General features: G+C 51.3%; 7 protein-coding genes across 7 annotated transcripts; 3 read left to right on the top strand and 4 right to left on the bottom strand.

The window, feature by feature from the left end:
- Positions 1-1326: 1326 nt before the first annotated feature.
- On the top strand, positions 1327-3703 carry BDP55DRAFT_638888 (uncharacterized protein; the record flags this gene model as incomplete). The annotated part of the gene is made up of 5 exons (XM_060573169.1): positions 1327-1391; positions 1469-1640; positions 1772-1837; positions 1904-2308; positions 2480-3703. The coding sequence occupies 5 exons, from the start codon at positions 1327-1329 to the stop codon at positions 3701-3703; spliced, it is 1932 nt and encodes a 643-aa protein (XP_060422012.1).
- A 616-nt stretch (positions 3704-4319) lies between these two features.
- Positions 4320-6379, bottom strand: BDP55DRAFT_699088 (uncharacterized protein; the record flags this gene model as incomplete). The annotated part of the gene is made up of 4 exons (XM_060577856.1): positions 4320-5102; positions 5174-5556; positions 5618-5813; positions 6377-6379. 4 exons carry the CDS (start codon positions 6377-6379, stop codon positions 4320-4322), a joined length of 1365 nt encoding a protein of 454 aa, XP_060422011.1.
- A 1232-nt stretch (positions 6380-7611) lies between these two features.
- On the bottom strand, positions 7612-9114 carry BDP55DRAFT_699087 (uncharacterized protein; the record flags this gene model as incomplete). Its single annotated transcript, XM_060577855.1, has 2 exons — positions 7612-8354; positions 8382-9114. The coding sequence occupies 2 exons, from the start codon at positions 9112-9114 to the stop codon at positions 7612-7614; spliced, it is 1476 nt and encodes a 491-aa protein (XP_060422010.1).
- Positions 9115-11381: 2267 nt separating this feature from the next.
- Positions 11382-13418, top strand: BDP55DRAFT_761980 (uncharacterized protein; the record flags this gene model as incomplete). Its single annotated transcript, XM_060580881.1, has 3 exons — positions 11382-11529; positions 11590-11904; positions 11935-13418. The coding sequence occupies 3 exons, from the start codon at positions 11382-11384 to the stop codon at positions 13416-13418; spliced, it is 1947 nt and encodes a 648-aa protein (XP_060422009.1).
- A 3140-nt stretch (positions 13419-16558) lies between these two features.
- BDP55DRAFT_567623 (uncharacterized protein) lies at positions 16559-17563 on the bottom strand (the record flags this gene model as incomplete). Its single annotated transcript, XM_060570607.1, has 1 exon — positions 16559-17563. One exon carries the CDS (start codon positions 17561-17563, stop codon positions 16559-16561), a length of 1005 nt encoding a protein of 334 aa, XP_060422008.1.
- Positions 17564-18147: 584 nt separating this feature from the next.
- BDP55DRAFT_686222 (BCS1 N terminal-domain-containing protein) lies at positions 18148-19867 on the bottom strand. Its single transcript, XM_060576501.1, has one exon. The coding sequence runs from the start codon at positions 19751-19753 to the stop codon at positions 18263-18265; it is 1491 nt and encodes a 496-aa protein (XP_060422007.1). The 5' UTR covers positions 19754-19867; the 3' UTR covers positions 18148-18262.
- A 451-nt stretch (positions 19868-20318) lies between these two features.
- Positions 20319-22333, top strand: BDP55DRAFT_442131 (major facilitator superfamily transporter). The gene is made up of 4 exons (XM_060567604.1): positions 20319-20870; positions 20928-21311; positions 21363-22114; positions 22173-22333. The coding sequence occupies exons 1-4, from the start codon at positions 20611-20613 to the stop codon at positions 22310-22312; spliced, it is 1536 nt and encodes a 511-aa protein (XP_060422006.1). The 5' UTR covers positions 20319-20610; the 3' UTR covers positions 22313-22333.
- Positions 22334-22737: the final 404 nt, after the last annotated feature.

Here is a 22737-nt window from a genome sequence, read left to right as displayed (position 1 = left end):
CCTTAAGAGTAAGAAAGACGAGCATAAGACGGAAGAAATCTCGATAGTGGCCGGAAGAGCTCCCATCTCTGCCTGTCCAACCAAGCTTTGGCTTTCACACAATCTGTCTGACAGAACTGCATTGACAACATTGAAGACTCTGCATTGGCTTTTGTCATTGGACGGATAGGTGCAATCCAAAGTTGGAACATCAATGATAAGATAATTAAAAACATTTAGGCTTGTACTCCATTTTTCTTCGCCATTACACGCATTCGAAGTTTAAGTATTTCAGGGCCGCGTATGGGGCCAACAACGGTAAATAATACGCCCAACTAAGCATACCGTAGTAGTTGGGCCTAGCCTGGAATTACTGACGTTTAAAATAATGAAATCGTCAATACCATTTACATCATGAAGAAGGCTGCGTGTAGTGGGACAGGTGTGCCGTCTGCCGCACGCATCCTTAATTGCGTACGGGATCGCAAACCTTCACGTGAGTCTCGCCTGGAACACACCTACACCTCAAGATCCGAGACCTAAATCTTGACGTGTGGTATTTCCTTTTTCAGATCTTCAGATACTACTGGGTGAGATGGTTACCAATCAACTTCCGAAGAGTCCGACGCTCTTCATTTGAAGTCCTATTCAGGTGATGTGCATATTTGCGAACCTCAATACACCGAAAATGACCCACTTCAGGTCGTGGCACCAAATGGTGTGCCAGGCTTCAGTTCCTACATACTCAAGTGCAAACATGACCAGGTCAAAATGCAACTAATCGACAGTCAGAAACTTGTTGGCAGCTACCTTTCGCGGACAACGTCCGGCTCGTGTCGCACTGCCTAGCGGGAGGGCGGCATAGTTGCCACTGCTGCTGACATACGTGGACCAACCCCCCACAAGAAAGAGAGTCTAGTGTGACAGCTCTATAGGGACACAAAAGGTCACAAAAAAGCCACACGGCGAAGTTGGCAAACCATGGAACTAGGGTGAGCACTGGTGAGGCTTCCCCCTAAGGCCAGGTACATTGATTGGCCTACATGTAGCTGTCAAGAAAGTGCCCGAAGGGATTTAAAGCCAATGAAACACATCCATGTTGTGGTGGCTGCTAATCGAGGCCTTGGTGGACAGTTGGCTGACGTGAGACGGCGAACGGCAACCTCGTTCACGGTGTTATACCTAGTTTATTCTCATCCTTACACCGTAGCGATTTAACTCAGCAGCCATCGCTCCGATCTGCTCGATGTTGCTCTTATACCATGAATTTAGCATGCGTGTAAGGAGCTACGTGCAATCAGCTAACCTTACTCTCATGACTATCCAAGACAAAATGCGATAGCGAAGATGGAAGAATTGGGCGGTATTTTCCCGCTCCCTGCGGTTGGGGGGACATTTCAGGATAGCGTGAGGTGAGTATGGTCACGCTAAGAGCGCGTGAGCTCTAGCACCTTCGCATTTTACTGACATATTCTTTCTACCCACGCAGATACCTTCTCATCCACAAATCAGGCTCATGCGCTATGCCAGAAAGCGAGTGCGGCATACCGACATGGAATGAAGATCCGAGTCAGCATACAAATGTCTTTAGGTATTTGTGCGACAATTCCGGTCCCAATTCTCAAGCTCTTAGATTGCTAAAGGCTCTGATGCAGACTGTGGTAAGAATCTACATCTTCTTCTGATTTCTTTTGGTTTTTCCGTTCGTAGGTCGGTGAGTATAGGTAGTTGTTTGTGCCGTGTTATGTGCTAAGTATGGAAAGAAAAGAAAGAATGCTAAAACAATTGGCAGAATCAAGACCCAGCAAGCTACTTTGTTGTGTTTACGACTACATATGGAGGCTTGATATTTGCAAAGGTAGGGCGCGGTTTATTACTCCTAACTCTGTCTCATGTTTTTCAATTGATTGACATTGATTGGTAGGCCCTCCTGCTGGCATCGTCTTGTACGACTCCTAACTCGTCAGGGCCTTGTTTGCATTACCACACCATCCTTAAACATATACGGGCTGTGTTCCATATTAAACAATTGGAGAGTAGCTCTCGAGCTGTCATATACGATTTTGGTCGTCAATACCTTGCTTCCATCTTCAAGCACCGTACGCAGGTTGGGTGCAAAGTCGCTCGGATACCCGCAGAGAGAAATGAGCAAGTCCATGAGTCGATACTGCATTTACTTAGCAATGGGGCAGCCGACAGCATCATCGTGGGTTTCAAGACAGTATCAATTGACAATGGCAGAGAATATGAGCCTGAAGGATGTTTGCAGACCGTCACAATACCTTCGAATGCATTCCAGACTACCCAGGAGCTTGATGCTGACATCCTGGTGAGTATTCGACTTTGAGAATTAGATCAGGACTCGGGCACCCAAAGTAAAAGTGCCTGCCCTTAACAGGGTATCTGAGCAACCCTCTATTCTTCGGAATCCAATCCTGATGGAGTACCCCGGCACCAATCAAGCAATTGAACATCGCTCCTAGCTAACGACGTCCGGCAGAAATTGATATCGGTCCCAGTTTTCAGAGCGCAGTCTAAACGTGATTGTGACGCTGAAACCAGCACGCTCTACGACATTGTGCGCCAGATATCTGCTATTTCGAAGCCAGAAGTGGCGCCTGTACTCCCATCCGGAGGCACGAACATCCCTCGTTCAACCTCAAAGTCGACTGACAGGCAAGACGATGGATATCAGAAAAGCTCATCACCTGAGTTGAGGTCTATACTTCCGATGCCCTGGAACCTACTATTTGGCGGAGGTCCCATCTGCGCCTCACGTCAGTCAACAGAAGGACGACAAGTCTTCAGTGCCGACTTTGTGAGCGACAGCGATTTTGAGTCTACCTCAAATCATCTGCAATGGCCAGCAACTGCAGAGTTCAACCTTCCACTGAAAGAAATAACAGCAGCAACAACGTCAACAACGCAACCACCGACACCACCATCCCCAAGATCCCCGCCAATCGATTGGGACCAACCCTTTCCTCCAGAGCCCCCAGACAGAGGGGATGAGGAAGGAAGCGACACAGGGTCCGCAAGCCCACACGTTCGCTGGCTACCATCTCATTGGCTTCCCTTCTACCCTTGTCCGAAACCAGCTACACCTACACCGGTTGTGGTACACAATTATGCTGGCAACACGAAACTAAGAGATATAATGGGAGCCGGCGTGATCGGAGCGCTAGCTGGCCGTCATTTGGACGCGACATCGAGCTCAGTACCAGGACATGTCGTCGATACTATAGACTCATTACAAACCATAACGTACGGGAATTCTGGCCATTACCACGGTCCAGAGGCTACAATATACAATGCCAGTCCGATGGCATTGGCATACAAAGGTGACCCTTCAGAGCCTTTTGTACCACTTGAGGCTTCTGCAATTGTTGGTTCGGGACCCATCCCTGCCACGCACCAGAATGAAGAATATGGTGAGACTGCTGCTTCGCAACATTACAGGACACCAGATGTTCAAGATAACAGGGAAGACTTTGGTCTGGAACTGGATCTCATTCAAAACCCGGGGGCAAGTCACGACGAAGACGAGTCTTTGAGTGATTGCGGATCGCTAGAGGTTGATGCTTCTGAGAATGTTGATTCAGAAGCCACAACATTGCCGTGTCATGTGCGCGGCTGTCAGCAGCCCGGGCATCGCTTTGTGGCGACCGGGTTCCCATGCAGTGAGCCAGAGGGCTGCCATCGGCCAGCACCGCAATATGAATAGATTATTCAGGTTTCATCTAATTCAGGCGAGCATATATCCTCTTCGATCAGAAAAAGCCACTTTTTTAACCGACGAGTCACTCTATAGGTCCTGTGGACAGAGGAAACTCCCACTCGAAGTGGCACAGCCTGACAACCTGGGTTCCGAGATAAGGCACAATCCGTCTATAGACCTGACATTCCGACACGGTAAGCGTGGAATGGAAGTCAACTAAAGGACAATCTTGCATCGGCTCCGAGATTTCCCAATCTCGGAGCAGAATGGTAAATTCACCGACATAGACAGCAACTAAAATCTGAGTCCACGAATTGCCCGTGGCAAAATGATCAGACATATTGTTGGAATATCATTGTCAAGTTTAGTGTCATTTGAATCGTTGCCGGGCCTCCTGTTTCAATCATGCATCTGAGCAACTTATAGATGGGACTAATAGCATCGCCTTCGTCCTTTCATGTGTCATTGATTTCAGGAGTACCTGTTTGACAGGCTATTCCATTGCTAGTTCCGGAGGTATACCTGACAATCTCTTGTACAAAACCGAAGTGCTAGGAAGACATTGAGTAAAACTGAACGCTTAGAAAACTGAATTCAGGAACTCTGCGCACATGCCACCATCCTACGAGATAGGGGTGGCAGCGATATAGTTGCAGCCCTGGTTATCAAAGGGGCTACCGCAGCCAACCTTGGTATCCTTATCAATGAACATAGCTGGCAGGTTGAAGTAGCAAGTAGGAACCTTGCCCCAAGCCAAGTTGCTCAAGTCAACCTTATCCTTATCATCTCCCCCGTTGAGCGCGCAGTCGATGATGGCGCGGTAGTACGGGTCACGGTTGCCAAGTCCATACGAAGCCATCTTGTCGTAAATCTCGGACTCGACCTCAACCCAGTCGTTGTCACGGTTGGGGTTGGGGTTGTTGCGCATGACGTAGAAGCAGTACTCCTCGCCATCTCGGAGCGCCATCCACTGACGTCCCGGGGCATATCCGCAGTCCTCGCGCGACTTGACGTTGTCGCGCTTGTCGGCAACGAGGTAGAGCTTGGCAGCGCTCATGACGTCGTTGGCGACCTTGGGCTTGATGTTGTTGCTGATGGATTGGAGAGCGACAGTGACGGCCTGCTCATCGTCGTCGACGAGGAACCAGCCGCCGTTGTAGAACTTTGTGATCTTGCTCTGGAAGGTGTCCCACTTCGGGGCCGGGAGGGAGTCGTACTCGGCCTGACTGGTGCCACCGCCCGTGGCGATACGGAGGGTGTTTTCAAGAGCGCCGGTGGCTTGCTTGAAAGCATCGGCCAGAGCGGCAGAGATTGAGCCCTGGTCGATCTCGTCGGCGCCATTGGACGCGGCGAGGCCGGAGAAGATGGCGCTGAGCATACCAAAGCCGCCAGCAATTGCGGTTCCCTGTTGCAGCAATTCGTTAGCAGAATAATCGTGGAGAATATGAGAGTCTCGTCAAAAATCGGTGAACTTACAGCTCCAGGAACTAGACCTCCGATCGCACCACCCATGGAGGCAGCAGCAGAAAGCCATCCAAGAACGTCACCAGGGTCGTCCTGGTTTCCTTGGAAGTCGGTTACCATCTGACCAATCTGCAGTCCGCTGATGAGAGTCTCCTTGGTGAGCTGTCTGTTCAGCTCGTTGAACTTGGCGTGCATGCCCTTGACTGCCTGGAAGATCCAGTAGGAGTTCTTGCCAATCGGAGTCTTCCCGTATGCGTCGTATTGGGCATCGCATGTCATATCGTTCAATGGTTTGCACTCATTTCCGAGAGCTGAGCAGCCGGCGGCACCAGACTTGCCCGAGGTGCCACCTGAGACGAAGTCTTCGAGGTTCTTCACCCAGGAGTTCTCGTGTTCTGTTCACAATATCAAGATGAGCATGGAGAATTTTGTCATGACGGAACCTTGTAAACTTACCCCACTGAGACTTGATGAAGAGATCGAGAGATGCGCCAGAGTAAGTGTCCTCCCAGAGCTTGTCGGCGCCCTCGGGTGATGTGAGATCCCATCCTTTGCACATGGCATCCTTGCTGTCAAAGGCATCCCGCTTGACAGAGACACCAAGCGGCGAGGCATTGGAAGCAGCCACAAAGGCCAAAAGAGTGGCAGAAGTCTTCATTATTGATGATTGATCTTTGGCATATCAGGCTAAGAAAAGAGGGAAAGCAAGGACTATGGTCCTAAGAAAGAGTGTGATGGTTCTTTGAGGCTTGAGGCCGTCTGTGTTTGTTCGAGTTGTGGATGAGGGTGGCAACATCTTATTTAAATTGAACCACTTCGATGTGGAAGGGGCTTTGGTGTTAAGGACATCACGAGTGCTGGAGTGTCGGGCCCAGTAAGGCTGTAAGCTATAATCAGGATGCCTAGTCCATTAATTTTTGTCGAGATGAATTCTGGGGGCTGATGTCGATCGAACGTTGAAGGATCGAGCTCCTTTGGAAGAGAAAAGGAACTTTGGTAGGAACTTTGGGGTTGTGCCTGGTAAAGGATCCTCAACTTAGATTCTAGCCGCCTAGAATGCCCATGTCAAAGTCTAAAATGAAGCCATGGCTACTTTATTGAGGCCGTTTGTAAGGGATGGCACAGCTTTTGGAAGAGGCCATCAATGCAACCCGTAAGCACCAAGAGGGTCCATAAGCTAATCTCAAAGACGTGAAACATGTCAGCTTGCTCCACCATCGTGGGGGCTATCAGGGAACCCTTTGGATGTACTATGTTTTCTCAGGCAGTCAGAACAAGGGACTTTGATGTGTTTGCATGGGGCTTTCTGGTTGTTGCCTGCCACTGCCGAGATTTAATCGCAGGGCACAATGGGGTCTGATCGACAGGAACGCTATCTTGGCGACGGGAGGCGGCAATTGAACAGGCGAGCTTTTTATTCCCCGGGGCTCTTTATGAATCCCAGCCCGGCTTTCTTAGTGCTGTTGTCTCCTGACGTCGTGCATGAGAGCGCCCCGTAATATTAGGCAGCTTAGAAGAGTGCAACATTCATCGCAGGGCGGGCTATGTAAGCGAAACCGACAGACTTGATGTCGAGAACTCGAGATAAGTTATTGATATACTCTGTATGCCATCTGGCCCCCAAAATTCGATTGAGACTGCGACAGTGTGTACGGCAAAAGAGGTTCAGTGCGACTTAGACGCGGACGTCAGCAGAGCTAAGGTCAACAACAATGGCTGGAAGGATCCAAGACGCGCGCCTAGCCGTATCACAGCGAATCAGTTCACGGATTCAAGTAGGCATAAAGAACTAGGTCGCATAAGAGTTGACCATGCTCTCAATTCTTCGCATTGAATCTCAAGATTAAACCATCTAGACCCATTAGCTAGCTTTTTGAGCTGAGCATCTCCTGACCCCCATGAGTCCTCCTGAGCTCCTCTCACTAACCCCTTCATGGATATCTTACCCGATAGAGGGATAACCAGGCAGAGAAGACTGTGATTCAAACGTCTACCAACCAAATCACGGGTACAGAGCACAATACGGGCTATTAGGAAGACTTGCGGCGCTTAGAGCGTCTCTTTTGCGCTTTCCATGCAGCCCCCAGTCGAATAAGGTATCTGTACGTCACCAGAACCTCGGACTGGCCCCCTTTACCCGGCCGCCGGATCTGATGAAAGTGGAGTCGATCGCAACGGTTGACTCCAGTCCGAGCAATAATAATATGAAGGCATCAGCATTAACCAGAGTAGAGGACAAGATTCTATGTTTCTTAAACAGTTATATGAGAAGATTCTGAATCTACACGAAAGCAAGTCACAAATAAGCTTGACAGCTGGTCAACACGTTTAGAGATGGACATTTGCGCGCAGTTACTATCAAACAGCAGGTGTAACCAACTTCAGATGATCTCATCCACAAACGTGGCAATTTTCGCCAAAATTGAATTTCATGCTCCGTTATAGACTCTCTACCAGTACTCTCCTCCAATGGGCGAAATGTCAAGACCTTGACCTTCTCCAGTAGCACACTTGAAGCCAGGGGCAATCGGCTGCGGCGCAGTCAACTCGCCACCAGTGCAAGTAGCAAAGTGTGTTTCATCCTCCAAGCAGGTTAAGTAGCCCTCGGTGCAAGAGTCGGGGCCAGAATCAGGGTCGGAGTCGGAATCAGGGTCAGAGTCGGGATCAGGCGAGGACGTGGGAGTAGCGGTGGGCTCAGCTGCAGACGCATTGGGAGCGTCCGATGCTTCACAGCCGGTGGCGGTGACCGTGACTGTGATGTAAGAGATGAAAGGAGTCGGAGTGATGCCGGTAGAGACTGTAGTCTCGGCGAGAGAGGTCATGGGAACTGTAGAAGCTGCTGGGACTGATGATTCGGCCGGAGCAGTTGGTTTCATGGGGAGGGTAGGCTCGACAGGAACAGCAGTATCTGTAGGGGCTGCGCTAGGAGCCGGCTCCTCAGGCGAGATGTTGGAAGAAGATACAACGACGGAGGAGCCAGTTGCGACAGATGGTAAGAGAGACGAGCCGTCAACGACTTCGGAAGTAGGGACAGCCGTAGTAATGGGTGGTAAGAGAGACGATCCGTCAACAATATTAGAAGCCGGGACAGAAGTAGCAACGGGTGGCGAGAGAGGCGAGCCGTCGACAATGTCAGAAGTCGGAAGAGACGTGGCAACGGTACCGGCAGGCACGTCGCCGCTAGCCGGAGCCTCTACAGGAGTTCCAGCATTGGAGTTACCGTCACAGGCTTGCTTGTAGAGATTGTCGCCCTCGGGACGGTCGAAGTAGAGACCACGGTTGGGGAAAGCGATGGGTACTTGGGCATTGAGAGCCTCTCCAGTGGTGCAGCCGCCAGCGACCTCTCCAATGTTGGCCATAAAGAGCTCGGGAAACTCTTCACGCTTCGCCAGAGACATACGACGATCAGCAAGGGGTCCACGCTTCTGTTTTGTAGCACCACCACCGCCACCAGTGACGGTGATGGGGGCACAGTTCATGTAGTACTCTGGCTGGCCGCCAACTCTGGCGAGCCAGATCCAGGCAAAGACGTAGTCACCGGGTGCGATGCTAGCGGGAATTTTGAAGGGATACTTATCTTCGTTGGGACCTTCGAGGTTACCCTTTTGGTTGCGAGCTGGGCAACCGCCCTCGATCGAGTGAATCACCATCCACTTGGAATTCTTTGTCGGGTTGGCGTCGGCGCTGAGGGCAAACTGACAGCTGCCGCCTCCATGGACGGCCTGGCCCTTGAAGGTGGCCTCGAAGGTCTCGCCGATGGCGATGACTGTGGGTGCTCCGTCGATGATGTAGCTGGCCCCGGAGGGGATCTTGCATGGGAAGTCATCACCTGTGCTAGAAATGGGGTTAGTAGGGCCATCAGCAACAAACTTGAAGGGCTTGGGGTTCTCAAGGACTACGTGTCCAAGGGTCATCGATGCCAGCATCGAGGCAAGAAGGAAAATTTGGTTCATGGTAGACATCATCGTGGACTGTTGGCAAGCAATGAAAGAATTGACGAAGAATAGTGTGCCGAGCAATGAGTGGCTGGAATGTGAGAAGAAGTCGTATGTGCGAACAAGAAGAAAAAGTCGAGGTGTCAAAAGAAAGGCCGTTGGTTAGTGTGTGTGAGTGAGATGTGTTTCAGGAGAGGTGCTCATCAGGTATATGTATTCGCCGAGACTATCGGACGAGTCCCTGATCAGCAACGATGTACTATGATTCAAAGGAAACTTCAACCATTGAACATGCTCTGTCGTTTGTTACACAATAGCATCTTAGTTACTGTTTTCTCTAGCTTTATCCATTCCGTTTGGGACTCTAGACTCGTGTGCACAGAACATCAGCTCCATGGTCGACGCCGCTACCTTGTGGGGAACAAAGGGCGTGGCTTTGTCTAAGGGAAGTTGCTGCGTTAACCACTCTTTGGTCGAAGTTTCATCTGCCTTAGTTGAAATGCAACAATCACATGACAATGGTGTCCCCCAGGTTGGTATGTAAATTGTTTTACAACTGAAAAATGATCAAAGAGTATGAAGTCCGAGCAATAGGAAAAGATAAATGTATTGAGAGGTCACTGGCTGGCGAAAACCGTAGCACACAACTCGAAGCCGCTCTTTGGTACATTTATAACTTCATATCGGCAACATTGGGCAACAGTTTTGATCACTTGAAGTACCTGGGGCCGGATCACCCATTTCAAGGGCCGCTCAATACTAAAACTCAACTATTGGTAGATCAACCACATCGAAAATTCTAGGTCATGAGCACCATATGCGTTATAGCATTTGCTGAAATAATCTGTAGACTGTGCTATCGGACCTGAAAACCATTGTAGGATATGAGGCTCGTTCTAGATATAGAACAGCTATGAGTATCAAAGATGGATTGCAGGAAGAGTGGGAGGACCACTGAGTCGTTCACTCCGTGCGATGGGGCCCGAAATTCTCATCCGAAACAAGCTTCTAGGCCTGCAACCTGAGCTCTATGCAAAGAAGAGCAAAAGTGTCACAAGGAAGACTTCATATCCTGGCCTGGGACACAGTAAGAGACGGCAACACACTATGTCCACAGTGTTGACGTAGGTCCCGACGCACGATTGTGTAGAAAGATGTAAGAAAGATCGATGTAGAGGGACTAGTATACCTCGTAGGTTCATTGTTGGGACGGGAATGGGAACATCCTTGGCCAGTACTAAACAACACAATCGCCACCCCGAGTCAAAAATTATGGCCAATACCACCTGAGTATCACAACTTTGAATGAGATTTTGGGGGCTCAGACCGGGCTGATCGCAGCCTCATTGCCGTCTGGTACCCTCGGCCATACGACATCATGTGCTACATAAGGTAGTAGAAGGACCACCTTGCGTAACACTCTATCCAAATGAAAGCGAAAAGTGTGACTAGGCTATGTTCTTTCATCCACTTAAGATTACCCATATCGTGTTGTGCCAACCAATCTAGGAAAGTGGGAGAGGGCGAGAGTCCGCAAAGCCTCTTGAAGATCCTCGCAGTCAAATAACCCCCAGACCACTTTGAGGTTCGGTGTAAGCTTGTATTACATTGGCTTGCATGAGCTGAGGCCGAATTCTCGGAATTCATGTTGGCTTTGACAAGGCGACTGGCTCGGTGAGCGTGAGTGCCACGGTAAGACGGAAATCGGACGTTACAGGTGGTTACAATCCCTGTTCATCATAGTTACTTCATCATTTGATATACCTATCGATAGAATCCATGGAGATTCAGAGTCATTATTCGGGGTAACACTTCAAAGTTCACGGAAGTTAAGCACAATTCAATGCCATGGGAATAAGATACAATTTATGTCTTGGCATATCGTGACTATTAAGATTGAAGCAATTTGCCTCAGGTTCTTTCATTTGGCTATATTATAGGCGTCGAAGATATTTTACAAATACGCTATCGCTCTTAGCTTTCTTTCCAGTAGTTATCATGTCGTGCCCGTCAGAGACTCAGCTGCCAAGGATTATCAACATAGGCGGGAGACAGAATCGCGGGGTTGCTCGCAGAAATTCAAGCTGCTAGAACACGCAGCCTGTGCTGCCTCTTGTTGTGGCATGACGGTGCTCCCCATGGAACTGTGGCAGTGGCGAAACTCCCACTGGTCCCTCGTCTCTCTTCTTCAAGTCGTTCATTGGTTCAACGGTTTTTCACCAACATCTTAATTCATCATCTTGCCCTCTATCGGTTGTCACGCTCGCCGAACTCTACAATCTGTTATGGGTATAACGTTTCCTCTGAACGAACTTACCCAGTATTCTAATATCATGGAAGACTCCGCAAGCGTCAACTGTGGAGAAACGAACGTCTCATCCTCCGCGTCGGAAGCCCAGCAAAACGACACGGCCGATAGCCTCATCGGCGATTGTGGCTCCGACAAGAAGGACGGAATCGCTGCTGTGGAGGGCCATGGTATTAGGGGAAGAGACTCCGCCAACGGAATCCAGCAATTTCTTCTCGATATTATCATCATAATTCCATCAATCTGCTTCATCATTTACGGCTTGATAGCTCTCAGACACAATGATCAGCCGATCGACAAGGACCCAGTTCCAGCCTTACGCGTGACGGCTACGTATAGCCCGACAGTTTTCCCGATCGTATATGCCGCCATTACTGCCAATTTGCTGAAGGCTGCAGCCGGTTGGAAAATGGAGCGCGGTGTCACAGTCCTCAGTCTAGAGTACCTACTCAGCTGCCGTACCGTCTTCAGCGCCGTTACAACACCTTTGTCCCTACGATGTGTGAACATCTTGTCACTCCTACTCATAGCTCTCTGGTTCATGTCTCCTCTAGGAGGCCAGGCAGCTCTACGTATTATTGATGTGGTCTCGTCTCAAGCATCAGAGTCCTATCCGTTTGAGTGTCTCGAGTTCATGTCCATCTTTCCACACTCAGGGCCCCAGAGTTCGGCCGGAAACAGCATATTGCCCTCGATTCAAGGAGCTTTTATCTCGGCCTTATCTAGTCCCAAGGATATCAAAGCTGGACCTCGAGACGCGTTCGGAAATGTCAAGATCCCCATGCTCGAATACTATCGGCAGACATCAACAACAAAACCTGATGCCGGCGGCTGGTACAATGTCAACTCCAATGATGAAGATAACGTTTGGTCAGCAATTATTGGAATTCCAATTGCAACGCAAGGTGGTTTCTCCCAGGGGCAGAACTATTCTTTCACCATGACGACGGCTTATATGAGCGCAGACTGTTCAGTACAACGTGGAGAGTTAATGACTTATGGAATGTGGTATGAATACCAAAGTCAAATCCTTAAGAGTCAAGTATACGGTGCTGGCGGAACATTAATCATCAAGAGCGACGGACTACACAACCAGCTCAGCAAAGACCCCAGGCATCTGATACTCACGGCTTACTACCCGACGAACGAAACAAACACTAATGCTACATGTACTCTCGTAACGACGCACGCCGAAGTCGATGTTGCGTGTCATGGACCTCTCTGTGGTGCCCGTCGGATTAGGCGAATCGAGAAGCCGGCCAATATGACAGTGACGACGGTATTGGATGGGGTTACAGCGGAGGGATACCACAAAATCGCACCGGTGGGAGTGTTTGACTTCTTCATGAAAACCCTGATGCGGGTCACGTTGACAATATGGCAGGGGGAGCGTGACACATTGTACAAACCGTTCCCTTCGCCTTTAGAAACGTACTTCACCTACCCAGACGCCCCCTTTTCTGCACCAGGTATTGGTTCTTGGAACGGAACTGATATTTACCAAGTCGGAGATGAAGTGGTCTCCCAGAGATTTTCCCAGCTGCTCAACACTTTTTGGCTTGCTTCAGTGGCATCTCGGAACATCACCGGGAACTTCAACTTTCGGGCACAGACTCTGAATCCGGGAATCGAGAGTACGCTCATTCAAAACATTACAGGTACACGAACGCCTGATGAGTTAGTTATGAGGGTCAACGAAATTTGGATTTCAATCCTATTCATCACCTCGGCCATCATGCTAGCTTCAGGTATCGCGGCTAGCATCTTCAGCTGCCTGAGACGAGGCCCTGATGTACTCGATCGAGCTACGTTCTTCCTGAGGGACAACCCACACGTCAAAGTCGCTCAACAGAGCTCCTTGGAGGATGGAACCAGCCAGGTCAAAAGGGTTAAAGGAGTGCGAGTTTGCATCGTCGATGTTACGCCTTTGGAGGAAACTGGACATGTCGCTTTTGGCACGGTCGGGGAAGCCATGCCATTGAGGTGGCAGGAAAAGGAGAGGCGCTATTCTTAAGATTTAGGCCCGAGCCAAGAGCAGTGGTAATTAGAATGCGGCGGGATGCCAGATGTCTCTCGAGTCTCGTGACAGCTAGAGCATGCAGTTATATAAAAGTCAGTGACCAGTGTCGTACGGATAGTGTTAGCTTTCGTATCACTCAGAGCCGCTTTCCACGGAGCGCCTTCACTACCTAAGGTAGGTGCTAGAGGAAGGGACGGAACCTTAAGGTGCCCGTTCTCTCCCCGGTCCCGATCCCCAGACCGCCCCTGTGACCCTTCTCCGTGCACCTGCGGAAGAAATGGAACCTCGTGGTGGTCCATCGCCAGTCCCGGTCTACCCAAAACACTGCTCCCCTACCCTGCCGCAGTCCGTAACTAGAATACTAGCGGATACCTTGGGAACATAAGAGATGTAAACTGCAGAAAGTCCGCCTTGGCTCGCCACTTTTTTTTTTTACACATGAGGCGAGGCAACGCTATTCTATATACAAAGCATCCTCTCAGTCAGGAACCAGATTTGAACTGCCCGCTAATCCTTCAATCCGAGGGGAGTTCTTAATGGGGCATCACGGAAGGGCTTGTTTACAAACACAAGTCAATATTAGACCTCAACCAAGACCCTTGTTCGTGCGCACTTCTCTCTCCTTGGCACTGGACCTGAGTTACGATTTTCAGGAACCGGAAAAGTCATCAAGCCTTGCGACGCGCTGTCAGTACCCTGAACTGGTCATTGGTTTTGGAGGAAAGGTGTCTTCTCTTTCTAGTTGTTCTTCACCTCTCCGAGATTGCAGGTGGCTGGCCGAAGACACCTCTGACTGGATTCGAGGTACAAGTACCTTGGTACCTAAATCCGCCTCAATATGTTGACATGACATGTTATAGCCCACGATGTTTCGTCTCCGAAGTATGAGAAACCAAGCAACTAAAATGTGTATGTACTGTGACATGTCCATCGCCAATAAATGGTGTGGAACAAGCTTGAGTGGCGTGCCTGATACATATCGTACTGTAGAGGTGTGTTAACACAAGATTGTTCACAATCTCAGTGGGTTTTCCAGGCCCTGTGCCATCACCGCCCTGTCATAGCCACCCAATAAGCGTGCATAAGCGAGATGGAGGGGAACATTGTCGTTTGTGGGTGATTACGGGACAGAAACGTGTATCTTTGTATGGGCTGTGTGCAGTGGTTGTCAAAGTCCTCGAACTAGTCCTCTTGGCACTGGTGTCTGATCAGCAACTCAGTATCGCCCAGAGCAAGGGACGTTACCCTTTGTTGGAAAGATGGCGCAACCGATTTCTGTAAAGTGAAGTCAATATCAACTCTATGTAAGGTACACAAGCCATGCCCCCCTCGAAGCATATCATCTCAAGGTAGCCTTTTTACATGGAGACATACCACAATTCGAAGTTTTCAGCGTCTGTCCTCCCGATAATGAGCATCTCAACGGAAGTCATCGTTGCTCTCGTCGCGCTTCTCGTCGCCCTCCCCCCTACTTTAGTTGTAGTCTATCAATGGGTTCAAGGACAGAAACAAACTCTCACTCAACTCCCAGGTAGTCCCCGCCCCCCAACGCACGTGCATGACTTCCTGCTATAGTCCCACTGGTGTTGATTTCCAAGGCTTACTTGTGACGTGTGCTGACAGCCCTTGATCCAGCGCCAGCGATTTCGAACTTGAGACGATTATCGTGGAGGCCAGGCGGTGATGCCCCGGCCGAGCTTTCACTACTTACATCTCGCAACCTCGACGGATCGGAATGGTATTCAGTAACACGAGAGACATACAAGTACGCGAGGGTGACATCGGACCGCGCAAGGTCTTCTTGCTAGCACCTTCTCGACTTGCGTGCATCATCAAATTTTTGAAGTGAGGTGAGCCTGGCTGCCACGGACCAGGTTACGGTGCTTTGACTGAGGCACGTGGGGCCGGTTCGGCGCGCAACCGGGCTGCGCAGCGGGGGATTGCTAGGTGATTCGGAGTTTCACCACCTAGTATACAAGCTATGCGCGAGATTTGGTTGCAGGGACGTCGAACGGGCGATTTCGACGTTTGTACCTGTTGATCGTTCTCTCTGTTATTGCCATACCCTAATGAACATGGTCAATGTCTTACTTGTGCTCCGAAGCTAGCCCATGAGATTTCGTCACAATGGGCTTGTCGACGGAGGCTATGATTGCCATCATCGCCCTGCCTGTCTCCCTTCCACCCTCCCTGATCGTAATATATCAATGGGTGCAAAGAAGAAAATTTCATTATACTGGACTCACAGGTCAGCTATTTGCAGTCATACAGTTTTTCCAACCAAACCTGTGGGGCCTGGGAGTACATTTGGTCGTTGAGGGCTAACAAGTCATACTGATTTAGCACCAACAGGTTCCGTATTGGCTCAACCCCAACCAACCACTGTGGAGAACGGACCCCGTCGCCTCACTTATAACCGGTGCTTTTGACACATTGGGATGGTATTCCATAACACGTGAGACGTTCAAGTCAGAACATACGCAATTAAGGTCAGATATATCAAGGTCGCGTGGAGCGTCCGCTTGTTAGCAACCAAGCGTACTGACTGTGCCACTGAGGAGCTAGACAGGTGTCAGTGCCAGAGGTGTCAGAGCCCGCCCGGATAAGAGTGACTTAGAGGTAGTAAGGGGTCAAGCAGCAAAGGAGCAGCTCAGATATATGTACAACGCAGAGAGTACACGTCGAAGGAGGAGTTGATTTCAGTAATTCATCCTTTCACCCCTAATTGCAGTTGGCCTCTAAGAGCTTCCAACCTGTGTCACCACCACTACTTAATAACAGGACGCTGTTAGTTCGGAGCACTCCTATAACCTCTTGTTCAAATCCTCGAAAACTGGACAACTTAGAGTGTGACGGATGTAATAGCCATCGAGGTAGGGTTCGATACTGTCTCGGATATTTGCATTCTAGGCCAGGCACTTTAGGTACGGAGATTGAGGCTATTTTCTTATCTACTTTTCGCAGTCACATTACTCCCTGCATGCGATTCTCCCATCAACGCGACACAGATATTCGTTCAACTTGCCTCGCCTTTCGACCTCCAAACTCTCTACCTAACCTCTTTCAAGTTTTAAGTCACGAATTTGCCTCATCGAAATACCCTCATGTTGAAATGGGTTTGCGCTTTGTTTGCATCAGACCCTGGTACCGCCTAAGGCATCGTCAAATACCTCAAAATTGCCCTCATTCTTCCGATCGTAAACCGCAAACCACACCTCTTTCCACCAACCACCCCCGAACTCTGCCTCCCCGAGCACATCAAGCCAGCACTTGACGATTTCCTCTGGAGGGTTCCTGAATGCACCGCACCCCAACGCGCCCAGCACAAGCAGACTGTGCCCTCGACTCGCAGCCATCCTTAAACAAAGCCTCATCTTCGCCATCGTGAGCGTCCGGTCGGTTTCCTTTGCAAACTCGTACACCTCCTCGTCCCCTGCGGACGTAGATATTTTCCGCTTCACAACATCTGGTCTCCGAATTGCCGCAATGCTCAGAACGCTCACCACGGGTAAATCGTCATACGCGACCCGCGGAACAAGTAGCTTGTGACCGCTGGCCATATCACTCCGGATGACAACAACGTCAGGCGTGTAAAGCCCGCCACGGCGCTTGAAGGGATAGTACCGCTTATGCAAGCTGAGGTACAGCGACGAGCGATAACACATGGCCTCCTCTTGTGCGATAGCGCCCTTCAACCACCCGCCGCCGGCATGAATGTCAGACGCCATGTTGAGCACCGCTACACGTCCGCCATCAGGCCGTCGCCTCGCGAGTTCGATTGCTGCGTTAAGTGAGTCTTCGTTGACGATCTTGATCTTTGCGCGCGGCGTGTGTCCTGGGCAGGCTGAGGTTTTCAGAGGCGGGAGGTAGTCCAGGTGCAGGTCTTCTGATTTGGAGGCGTTGATGTTGGGGAGGTGGGGGAGGATCTGGGGAAGCGCGGAGCGGGTTTCTGCTGCGACGGCAGCGAGGGATGGGCTTGAACGATCTGATGGTTTTTGGGCGGGTTTTGACGAGGATGAGGGGCCTGGTGCTGATGCTGACTGCGGGGAGGGCTGCTGGTTTTGCGGGCGAGGTTTCTTCTGTACTCCGCCGCCGTTCTTAGAGAAAGAGAAGTCGAAGAGATTGCTCTGCCGCGACATCGTGATGCATATGTGGTGTTGAGGCACTATAGGAGTGATAGAGGTTGATGAAAGTCGTGAGACGACGAGAGAGATTGATATGTTGTCACAAGGTTGGTGCCTAGCGTTAGAATGAGATGGGATGCGCCTAGAAGCGAGATCCTGACTGCGGGGTCGCTTGTTGGTTCGGTTGGTGCCGTATGTGCCTGGAGATCTCTTGCACCTCGGGGATGAGCAAGGATGCGCGTACTAGTTGACGAACTACCAAGTAAGGCAAGATATCCGTATAGGTAGCAATTGCGACAAAGAGTTGAAAGGTGAGGTGGAGTAGAGCTCAAGGGGATGGGGAAAATTAGGTTGTCGACGGCATGTTGAAAGCGTACCGGCTTACCGGGCTGACTCACTGACGGCGGTAGGAAAGTTCTCTGCGACAGTTCGGACGCACGTGTTGGGCCGCCTTAAGCCGTTGCGACGGAAGGTGCCTTGGGAGTCAATTGAAAAGACACAAAAGGTAGGAGCGATGGCAAAGCAGATGGCGATGGGTGATCCATATCATCGCGCTTGAGTCTCTTCATGGAGAGTCTCCGTGGACTCTATATATATATATCAGGGCCGATCGTTGGGCATGGGTATCATTTCAGATTTTATCTATATGATTTATACATGGTATTACAAAACATTACATCCTTCAATGTGCCTCTGATATCTCGAAAGATATCTTCAGGCCTTCGTCTTGATGGCTCCCTCAGGGATAACATCCTCAGCCTCAAACTTGCGCGGAACAAGGCCCTCGGCCATGTCAATCGCGCTCTGCATATCATTCTTGTTGAACAAGAACAACCCCTGGATCGCAGCCGTGCTTGTGAATCGGTTTGCCGTCTCTCCTGTCCCGTTGCCGAACAGACCCAAGTCCTCCAGCCTCTGCAAGAAACGTTTCCGACCGGCGCCGTCTGTGTCCACGTCGCCGTAGAAGCGATCCCACATCAGACCAGCCTGATGTTTAGTCGCCTCCCCAATGCGCATCATCATGTCCACACGTCCAGGTCGAATGAGCGCCGGATCGAGACGCTCGATGTGGTTCGTCGTCAAGAACGCAATGCGCTCCTCGCCCGCTGCCAAACCGTCGAGCGCGTTCAGCAGACCAGAGAAGGTCACGCTGGCGCCGCTGTAGCCATCGGCATCGCGCTGCCGGCGGTTGACGAACGCAGAGTCTGCATCCTCCAACAGCAGAATACTCCGTCGCGGCAGCTTCGTCAGAAGGTACGCCAGCTTGTCGTCCGTCATACCCATCTCACTGAGGTTGACCATGGCAACGCTAAAGTCCAGCTCACCAGCAAGGGACTGAATAAAGGAACTCTTGCCGCTGCCAGGGGGTCCGAACAGCAGGTATCCACGACGGTAGGGAATACCGCGGTCGACATACCACTGCTGCCGCCCAAGGAAATCTTTCACATCGTCAACGATGCCCTCTTTCACGCCCTCATCCAGTATGACCGAGCCGAGAGGTCGCTTCTTCCGAGGATCACCGAGAGGCGCCCACTCCATGCCCCTCGCAGAGTATACGACCGTCTTGCCCTCGTTCGCCTTGGCTGCAAGCGCGTGTGCCTCGCCAAAAATGTCCTCAAAGACGTGACGGTGCGCCCACAGTGTCGTCAACTGCACAATCTCATGCGGCTCGCCCGTGTTCATGTTGGCGGTATTGTGCTTCTCGCGATTGATTGCGATAAACGCATTTTTGTGCTTGACGATGTGCCGGCCGTAGCCAGGCTGCAGAAAGAAGTGCGCATTCGTCGGGCTGTTTGCGCCTCGCTGCGTTGTCGTTGTCGTTGAGACGGAAAGGTTGTGGATGCGGGTGATGCGCGAGGCGATGAAGCCGGCCTGTTCGCGTGGCTGCGACAGCCACGCGAGGATCCATGGGTAGGCTGGGTCCTGCTTGCTGATCTCGACGTTGACAAGGAGACGACGGCGGGCGGCTCCGGCTGCGACAACCACGCCTTTGCGACCGAAGGCTGCGACTGCGCCTAGACTTGCGAGGCCGATGCCGCCAGCGAAGAGGGGGTTGTTGAAGAGGGCATCGAGGCTGAGGATCGAGGTTGGGCCGGACGATGCTGCTGTTGGAGCTACTGTCGGAGCTGCTACCGGCGCTGCTGCCGGCGCTGCTGCCGGCGTTGCTATCGGTGCTGTCGAAGCTGTGGTTTCGGTCGAGGACATGATCGACAACGGTTGTGGTGTATTCGCATCGCGCGATGTTGAAGTGAGCTTTGGGAAAAAGGCTCGGGACGAATTTTTGAGACGGAACGGGAGCTTCTGCAGGGATGACGCAGCGCAAGCTGCTGAGGAAAATCCCCGGGTCGCTGGTTTAGGGGCCCGCCCCTGTAGCAATCCCTGCAGTCCTACCGTTCCTTCTGGAAGGAGTTGCTCGGGGTTCACTCGCCCGACATGCCTCAGATTCATGATTCGTAATGTCAGAGGAATTGCCATCATTGAATCAGTCTTGCACTAGGACGGAGACGTTTTCTTAAGCCCTACGATGAACGATGCGCCACAGTTGCATCCTGTGGTCCTGTGGATGTCCTGCAACGCTGTTCAAGATACCGGACAAGACCACTAAACCTCTACTGCCGTGACCATCAACGTCCGACCGTTGGTCGATGATGCCGGTATCTTAGACGGACTCTAACTCGGTGCCGCGTTAGCAAATTCGGATCGCATTTCGCGGCTGTTGCCTCTACGGGAATCTAGCAGCCGCATCTTAGTGCGAGACAAAGCAGACCGATGTCGTCAGACGGCTTGCCCGGGACGGGCCTAGAGCGAATCTTCTCTGTGCCGTGAAACCATCGAGCGCGCTATTCAAGCTCTTGCAGCGCCCTAGAGTTGCGGTATGCGCTTGACTCTTCGTTGCTCGATCGATAATCGATTGACGTCAACTTTCTTATTCAAACCGCTCGCCTAGGCCTCAAGAAACTGTCTTCTCGCAGTCGCACGGAGAGCTTGGCTTGGGCTTGCGATCCTTCAAGCTCTTACTCTGTCGCTATAGCTTTGGTCTTTCACTGGCAGAAACTCCGTCGATGGCATCACAAACAACCCCTCGCTCCTCGCAGGAGACACAAACGCCTACATCCGGCCAAGACCACCACCAGCAGGACCCCGATAAACAAGAACCGCCATCAGGCGGCGGCGATGAGTGTACACAACGCCCGTCAGGCAATCATCACGAGAAACATGAATCGAAATGGGATTGGGAAGCAGACTCGCATAACCCCATGAATTGGGCACGCAGGTACAAGATAAGACAAGTTGTCATGCTGTCCCTTGCTGCTTTCACAGCGTAAGTTATCCGCCCCTTTTGAATCCTAGAAGGGGCAGTGGACTGACAGCCCGACAGAAGCTTGGGTACTTCCATCATCAGTCCCGCTCGTGCCCAGCTCGTAGAAGAATTCGGCGTGACCATGACGCAGGCGATCGTGCCTTTGTCTATGTACGTCTTCGCTCTGGGTCTAGGTCCCGTCGTCGGCGGTCCATTATCAGAGACGGTGGGCCGGCACCCGGTCTATCTCATCAGTCTTCCGCTGGGTGGCCTCTTCACTATCGGTGTGGGTTTCTGCCATAGCTTCGCTGGAATCTGCGTCTTGCGATTCCTCGCAGGGTTCTGTCTCTCCCCCAGCTTGGCCATCGGGACAGGAACCATCAATGAAACGTACAGACTCTCAGAACGTGCGCTGCCCTCGACCACGTACATCCTGATGCCGTTTCTTGGCCCAGGACTTGGGTATGTCTGCGTCATTCTTTGAGCTATCTGCGGCTACTGACAGTTCAATAGTCCCGTGATCGGAGCCTTCGTCGTGAACCGCAAGGACTGGAGATGGACGCAGTGGACGCTACTCTTCTTCATCATCACCGCCATGATATCTAGCTTCTTCAGCAAAGAGACCTACCACCCCGTTCTCCAGCGTCGACGTAGGGCGCAACTGGGTCTTCCTCTAGACCCGCTGCCACCAACAGGCGAGCGCATCAAGAAATTCGCGACGACGGCTCTCACACGCCCCGTCCGGATGATGATCACCGAGCCCATCGTCTCTTTTATTTGCCTGTACGTGGCGTGCGAGTTCGCGACCCTCTTCTCTTTCTTCGCAGCACTGCCGTACGTGTTTAGCACCGTGTACAGCTTCGGCATCGAGCAGCAGGGCCTAGTCTTCATCTCCATCGCAGTTGGATGCGTCCTAGGAGCATTGACGGTCATATTTTGCAACAAGGTCATATATATGCCGAAGACCAAAAGGTATCCAGCCCATCGGACACCGCCAGAGTACAGGCTGTACCCGGCCATGTTCGGGAGCATTGGGTTGCCGCTGGGACTTTTCTGGTTCGGTTGGACTGCGAGGGAGGACATCTCATGGGCTAGCCCCGTCCTCGCAATTGTGCCGTTCGCGTGGGGGAATATTTGCCTCTTTGTCAGTACGATACAGTACCTGGTTGACGTGTATCAAGGAACGACTATTGCCAGCGCCGCGAGCGCAAATAGTCTGGCCAGGTACCTGCTGGCAGGTGCTTTCCCGCTCTTCATCGTTCAGAGTAGGCATTCAAGCTCCCCTTAAAGAGTTGCGCACAGTGCTGACATTATTCTCCCCAGTGTACACGAACCTAGGCATCGGGTGGGCAAGCAGCTTGCTGGGGTTCATCGCTCTGGGGCTACTGCCAGTCCCCTGGGCCTTTTTCAAGTTCGGCAAAGCGATCAGAGAGAAGAGTAGCTTTGATACGGTCAAGTTCTGATGGGATGACAGAGATGTACCTGATAATGAGAAGACACATAACTTAATGACACAATTGTTCATAACCGACCACATTCTGACGTTGCAGAGGGAAAAGTGACAGCTCGGGCTGGCCCGAAGATAGGGATCGGCGGCGTGGAGCAGTCTTCCAGCCGGGGAAATGTCCGATCGTGCCGATGTAACTGGGCCCTCCCGAAAACGGGAGTTTGGGGGGGGGGGGGGCTGTGGAACCGAAACTTGGGACTATTTGGGCGTTGGGAATACCTAGCAACCAGGATGCCATTGAGCAGGGTTCAACATGACGAACCAAGCGCGACGGCGTAAAACAAAAACAGGGGCATTTGTGGAGGGGTTATCTCTGTTGGTTGGTATCGGGATGAGGGGGAGGGGAAAGGAAGTGCGTATCCGTATGTCGTCTTTATCTAT

Source organism: Colletotrichum godetiae, assembly GCF_030913485.1.
Source record: "Colletotrichum godetiae strain CBS 193.32 chromosome Unknown BDP55scaffold_98, whole genome shotgun sequence".
NCBI classification, from domain to species: Eukaryota; Fungi; Ascomycota; class Sordariomycetes; order Glomerellales; family Glomerellaceae; genus Colletotrichum; species Colletotrichum godetiae.
Note: the sequence above shows the minus strand (reverse complement) of the source record. Positions and strands in the feature narration are given on the sequence as shown.